The sequence below is a fragment of the Pundamilia nyererei genome, unplaced genomic scaffold, assembly GCF_000239375.1.
Source record: "Pundamilia nyererei isolate P.nyererei 1_Seehausen unplaced genomic scaffold, PunNye1.0 scaffold00001, whole genome shotgun sequence".
NCBI classification, from domain to species: Eukaryota; Metazoa; Chordata; class Actinopteri; order Cichliformes; family Cichlidae; genus Pundamilia; species Pundamilia nyererei.
The window spans coordinates 11935777-11942062 of record NW_005187402.1 but is presented as its reverse complement, the minus strand read 5'-3'; the positions used below and the strand labels follow the sequence as shown (position 1 = coordinate 11942062).

The window sequence follows — 6286 nt, the reverse complement described above, 5'->3', positions numbered from 1 at the left end:
CTCTTCACCACGACGGACCGGTGCAGCGTCTGCATTACTGCAGCTGCAGCCCCAATCCGTCTGTCGATCTCCGGCTCCCTTCTCCAATCACTCGCGAACAAGACCCCGAGATACTTGAACTCCTCCACTTGGGACAAAACTACAATAATATAATAAAGAACCAGTGTTACATATATCTTCACCTTTGTCCTGTCATACACAGAGACAATTTTGAATATTTATAACGTTCCCAAACAAAAAGATCTTAGACACAAGTATTCAAAATGTATGTCTCTTGAACCTCCATAAGAGGTCATATGATGCAGAATGGCATGCTTGGATTTTCGAGAGGGGCTTGCTTTTCATAATAAAGAACAGAAAAACTCAAACTTAAATGTCAGCAGCTTTACATATAAAAAAGCAATATTTTTTGGATTCTAATATGATTCTTCTGCTCTTACTTTTTGCATTCTTTGTTTTGATTGTTTATGCTTTACAATGACTTCATTTTGGAAAATATTTGCAATGATCCCCAAAACATAGCTGGGTCTTCTAAGAAAATATATTTCCTTAGTTTAGTTTAATTATGACTGGATAATAGGGGTGAGCAGTTCAGTCCGAGTACCAGTAGTATCAATATCAACGCTGATATTGATATTGGATCGATACTAGCATAATAAGATTGATGCTTTGGTTTGTTTGCCTCTTCTAAGTTTAGTCATTCATTACACAGGAGATATGTCTGTGCAAATAAAGCTCCTCTCATGCAAGCACACTTTGCTCCACCCCCTGCTCCCTTCACTACTGTTTAGATGTCCTGCAGTCATGTAACTCAGTAGCACTGAGCAGCAACATGTTGGTTACAGTGACTGAGAAAGTGGAGCATCGTGTAGAGGCACTTTACAACAGTAAATGAAAATCCTTTAAAAAAGTGGTGCGTGTTGGAAGAAAATTCTTTACTGTGGCAACAACCCTGACTTATATAAATAAATGAAAGACCAAAACGAGGGCTTTGTCCTGGAATAAGCAGCAAAAGAAATGAAGAGAGGAGGAAGGAAATCCTTCAGACAGACCCAGACACCCAGCACAGAGACAGAGGTCACTGTCACTGTCCTTTCAGAGAGGCAAAGAATATCCAGGTAGCTCAGACAGTGGTGAAAGTCATGTTTCACTCAGGAGTGTTAAAGTGTCACTGGTCTTCGTAATTGTTACTTTAGCAGACTGATTGCCTATAGACTATATTCAGGTATTTAAATAAAATATTCAGTCTATGAAACTGTGTGAAATAAATGTTTTTATTCATATTTTACTAATTAACACAAATGTGAAAAATGCCTGAATCTAATAAACATGTGTTTTTATCAAGTCTGTTTTATTCATGTAACACACTTAAACCACAGAGCTTGCCCCAAAGTGCTTTCAAGACGGGCACATTTACATTCCAGGTCTAAAAAAAAAAGGTTTCAAAATACATGAAAAGCTGAGAGATGTTTTTTTTCTGTGTTACTTAATTATTGCACTGTGAAAAGTAAAAATCACAGTTATTAAATGGTCCTGAAAATGGATTCAGAATGTGACACAGAATATGATTCTTCCCTGCATGATCTGCCTTTAGAGCTTAAAAGTTTCAGTGTTGGTATTGGTATCAGAACTACTGGTTCTGTATTTACTTTACTTATCAGATTGATACCGATATTTACAGTATTAAACACCACTGAGATGGTGAACTAATTTTGGGGTGGGGTGTACTATAGTAAACCAATGATATCTCCCCTATATAAGCTGCCTTTATTAGTTAAAAGTATCGGTATTGGTATCGTCAATCCTGTCTCTGTATTTACTTGGTAACAGATCGTAACAAAATTTACAGCATGGCACATTGCTACTGGATAACTGCCTTTAAAAATATAGCATATGTAACATATGTAATGATATAACATTTCTTCTAAATTCCACATTTTTAACACTAGTAAGTGAAATACAGGAATCTCCGACTTTATTAGCTTTGGGGGTGAGGGAGCACCTGAAACACCTAACCCAAACAGACTGTTCGAGAAAGAACTGCAAAATAAAGGAACAGTTTCTCTACTGACTACTGCTTGACAACCTTATTAATCCTCGTAGCAGCCTATTTCGTGAAAACGACTGCAGCATCAGCAAGAGTACGCGAATCTGCGGAGATAAAAGATATGTTCTAAACCTTTCATTGGTTTTATCTGCGCCAAAACAGAACAGAACACACAGAGAGGAGAGTATTTCTGTTACTCACATCAGCATAGGTACAGAACCCGACAGTAACTTTTCACTGAACCAAACACATTCACACAGACACCAGAGGCCTACAAAGAGAGGCACAACAGAGTAGTCGATTAATAATTTACAGATACACTGTCACATACCCGGGAAAATAAAGCCCTGGTTATGCGCCCTATTTATGAAGTGTACTTTCATTTAAAAAGAGGGCCCTGCGTCTGTCCGTCTGTGCGCATCCTCCATAGGAAATGAAGCCGTTGAACGCTCAGACACACATAGCACTGCTCAGTTGTGGCTTATGTAATATAATTGTATTAACTACGGGGACACGAGTTCGAATTCCACAACAAATGCGCGGGACTGACAAGAAATTTGTGTTTGTAATGTACACCCAAACAGCGCTTTGACGTGCCTCCCAAATCCTGCCTGCGCTCTACTGTGAACACAGAAAAAAATCCCCTGATGAAAATCAATGACACGGTTAGTGGGAGAGAGAGAGAGGGAGAGAGAGAGAGAGGAGGCGGTGTCTCCTGACAGAGGAGGAGGAGAAAGCGCCCGGTCCTCTAGTCCTCGCTGCTCGCTTTTGCCGTCAATCCCACAAGCAGTCGGGTTCTACCGGAGTGTGCCCGGGGCTGTGGACTTATTTTACCCCGGGAATCAGAAGTGGACACCAACGAACTACTCCAGGTGGGCAGTTCACTGCGTCGCGTCGCTGGTGTGAATTTGAAAAGAAATCTAAATTTGAAGTGATATTGAGAGAAAGCAGCTGAAAGCCAAGACAAAGGTGCGTGAGGGCAGCAATTGTGTTGACGCCGGTAATTGCTTTTTTTCCCCTTTTCTGTTTTTTAATTAGCGGATGGCAAGCTCGCGAGCTAATGTTACGCTGTGCCCAATCTGCCGCGGTAACAACTCTCCAGTGTTTATAATCCGATTAGATGGAGCCTCAGCAGTTTGATGAAATGATCACTCTGCACCCCGTGCAGTCTTTCAGTGGGGGTCCGTTTGTTGCTTCATTGTGACATTCTGACCCATGATGCGTCACAGCGTGAGAGTTGTGTGTTCTCTAAAGTGCTCCATCTCACTTCATCTACACTTTGCAGCATCCTCCGCTCCCCATGTGTTTTCTCACTCTTTTCTTACCCCCGCCTCTCTCCTCTCTCTCTTCTCTTCTGTGTTTCCTTTCAGAAGATGTTCTTCTTTCTGCTACCTGTCGTGGCTCTCTTGCTGAGCAGAGAAACGGTGGTCTCCGCTAACAATAATGAGAAATGGCTGGGAACCGTGGCTCAGTATAAGGACAGATCCTGGAACAGATTCAGAGATGTGAGTTGCTCTGAGAAACACAACATCTAGCCAAAAGCGGCGTTTTAATTAGCTTCAATGCGAATCTTTTCATGTGTTTGTGTTTATCTGTTTGGATTTGTGTGTGTGTGAGAGAGAGAGAGCACACTGCACCCTTGATACACCCTGTGAGTACTTGAGCACTTGCCAGCAGGCATAATCCACCTTGTAGAAACTCAGCAGGTTCAAACCCCGGCTGAAAGCCAATCAGACTTATCGACAGACATTGCACTTCTGTACACGACGGGGAAGAATTCTTGCCAGCTTTTGCTTTGATTGATTGAACGATATTGCTACTGAACTGCCTTTTTTCTTCTTCTGGTAATGCTGTCACAAACTCATAGGGTGTCATTCTGTTATATAGGGCTTTCATTAACAATAATTAATCTCCGTTTTCATTGGGATCAGAAGACATGGGCGTGTGCTATGTGATTTTAACATACAAAACACCTTTGCAGTTAATGTTTATTTATTTATTTTTTATCCATAAGCCTTTTCTGTTTAACCTAAAACAATATTAATGTTTAATGCAAACTTTATGTAGCAGCTATTATATGCAGAGGTATGTGTGTTCTTAAGCTGTGCACATAAACGGTGAACCGAAGGGGCATGTTTCCTGAAGGGTAAGGTGAAAATCCTGGATAGTATTCTCATTTCATGGAAGACAAAGCCATAAAAATGTGCAGTCTTTGGTTCGAATCAAATCTTCAACACAGACCTGAAAATAAACGTTTGCAGTGTTTTCTGACAGCATGAATTTACCAGCTTTAAAGCTGCTAAAACAGATATTAAAGTGTATCCAATGCACCTTAACTATAACCTGCCGTGTTCCTACTGTATTGGGACTCTGTCTTGATCTTCTATCAACTCTGCATGATCAAACAGTTCTAAAGCGTCCTATTATTGGAAAATGCTTGGCCTCCATCTCTATGCGTGTAACACAGCTGTCTGCTGGGGGAGCCCTAAATGGGTTAAGATACCTCTCAAGCAATGTTTAATAATTTAAGTGAGAATAAATCTGAATACCCAGACGTCTTGATGCATGACACGTGTTCTTCAAATAATTAGGAAAAGCCTGTGCTCTTCTTTAAGTATTTTGAGATGCAAACTCTTCCACCAATGTTTTAGGTTTGGCCTAATGTGAACTAACACGCATCACCAGACCAATAGTAACAGCAGTGTTGCCATACTCTTAACATCATGATGCGCTTTTCTGCAATCCCCAGAGATTTCAGCAGACAGAGGGGTAACTTTGGCCTTATTAGAGCTGGCCTTCCCCACATAGTACTGTTACCGTGATGTGAGAGGTGGTCGTTGCAGTATACATTCAGTTTGAGCTTTACTACCTGCAGTGTGTGTGTGTGTGTCCACTTTATTCCACTCTCTGGTCTCCTGTGCAAATGAAAGTCATTAACAGGAAACTGTCAATGGAGAGCTGAGAACAGGAGATGAGAAGGAGGAAAAGGAGGGGAAATGAGGAGCAAATATATAGGGGGGAAAGGCTGCGACATTTACTGTACGTTTAATATTTCAAGCAGTGCTACTAACCAAATGAGGGAGCTGCTGTAGTGTTTACATGTGTCTTTGTGTCCCTGTGTGTGAGTGTACTGTCACACCTATCATGTTGGGAAACCTGCTGGTTGTGATTTGTCCAACTGTGTCTTCTTTCCTTCACAATTTATTCCTAGTGATTTCTCTCCTCCTGTGTCTGGCACCAAACTCTTTAATATCACAGCCAGTAAGAAGACTGCTCTGTATGAATCAGTTTCAAACTATAAAACAACTGTCTAAATTTGATGACTGCGGAAATTGTGATCTTCAGGGACAGTACTAGGGTTGGGCAATAAATCAGATTTTATTTTCAGCTATATGTTTGAGCTTCAATAGGTCCTAGCAACTATGAAAACAAAATAACATAGATGACATTGTGCCACAATCCATTTTGCTATGATGCTCTAGTTTTGTCTTGTGTTATAAATGAGCACATCCCTCTTTTTACAGCAGTGGCTTTTACAGCTCCTTTACAGCATAACGTTCCCAGTCAGGCTCAAATGTTTTATCTAGCTTTTATTTTTCTAGTTATTTTATACTGTTACCAGCAACTTTATTAGGTACACGTGTTTAGCTAATATTTCAAATATCTAATCACCCAATTATATTGCAGCAACTCAGTTCATTTAGGGATGTAAGCATTGTTAAGATAACTTTTTGAAGCTCAAACCAAGCATCAAAATGGGGAAGAAAAGTGATTTAAGTGGCTTTGAATGTGACATGGTTGTTGAAGCCATATGGGTTGGTCTGAGTATTTCAAAAACTGCTAATCTGCTGGGATTTTCCCATGCAAACATTCTTAGGGTTCACAGAGAAAGGTCCAAAAAAGAGAAAATATTGAGTGAGAGGTAGTTCTCTGAGCAAAAATGCCTTGTTGATGTTAGAGGCCAGAAGAGCATGGCCAGATGCTTTTAGGCTCATGGGAAGGCAAGAGTACCTCAAATAACCACTCATTACAACCGAGGCATATGCAGAAGACTATGCAGAGTAGTCTGTAGTATTACTGAGCTACAGCAGCAGTCAGCTAAGAACTGGAAACCCAGGCTGCAATTCTTCCGGCCGTACCACCTGGAGTAGGGCTGCTCAATTAATCGAATTTTAATCACGATTACGATCTGGGCTTTCAACGATCATTAAAAATGACTGAGCCGATTATTAGCCCCTC

At 40.7% G+C, this 6286-nt stretch overlaps 1 protein-coding gene across 6 annotated transcripts in view; it reads left to right on the top strand.

Annotated features, from left to right (window-relative positions):
• Positions 1–2758: 2758 nt before the first annotated feature.
• The window catches only part of spock1 (SPARC (osteonectin), cwcv and kazal like domains proteoglycan 1), a 108452-nt gene continuing 104924 nt past the window's right edge, over positions 2759–6286 (top strand). For 2 of the 6 annotated variants that reach the window (XM_013911316.1, XM_013910371.1), the window contains exons 1-2: positions 2759–2919; positions 3418–3552. In XM_013911316.1, the coding sequence (XP_013766770.1) occupies positions 3421–3552 (132 nt within the window). In that variant the 5' untranslated portion in view covers positions 2759–2919; positions 3418–3420. The other 4 variants (XM_013910576.1, XM_013910909.1, XM_013910750.1 and 1 more) reach the window with 4 other exon arrangements.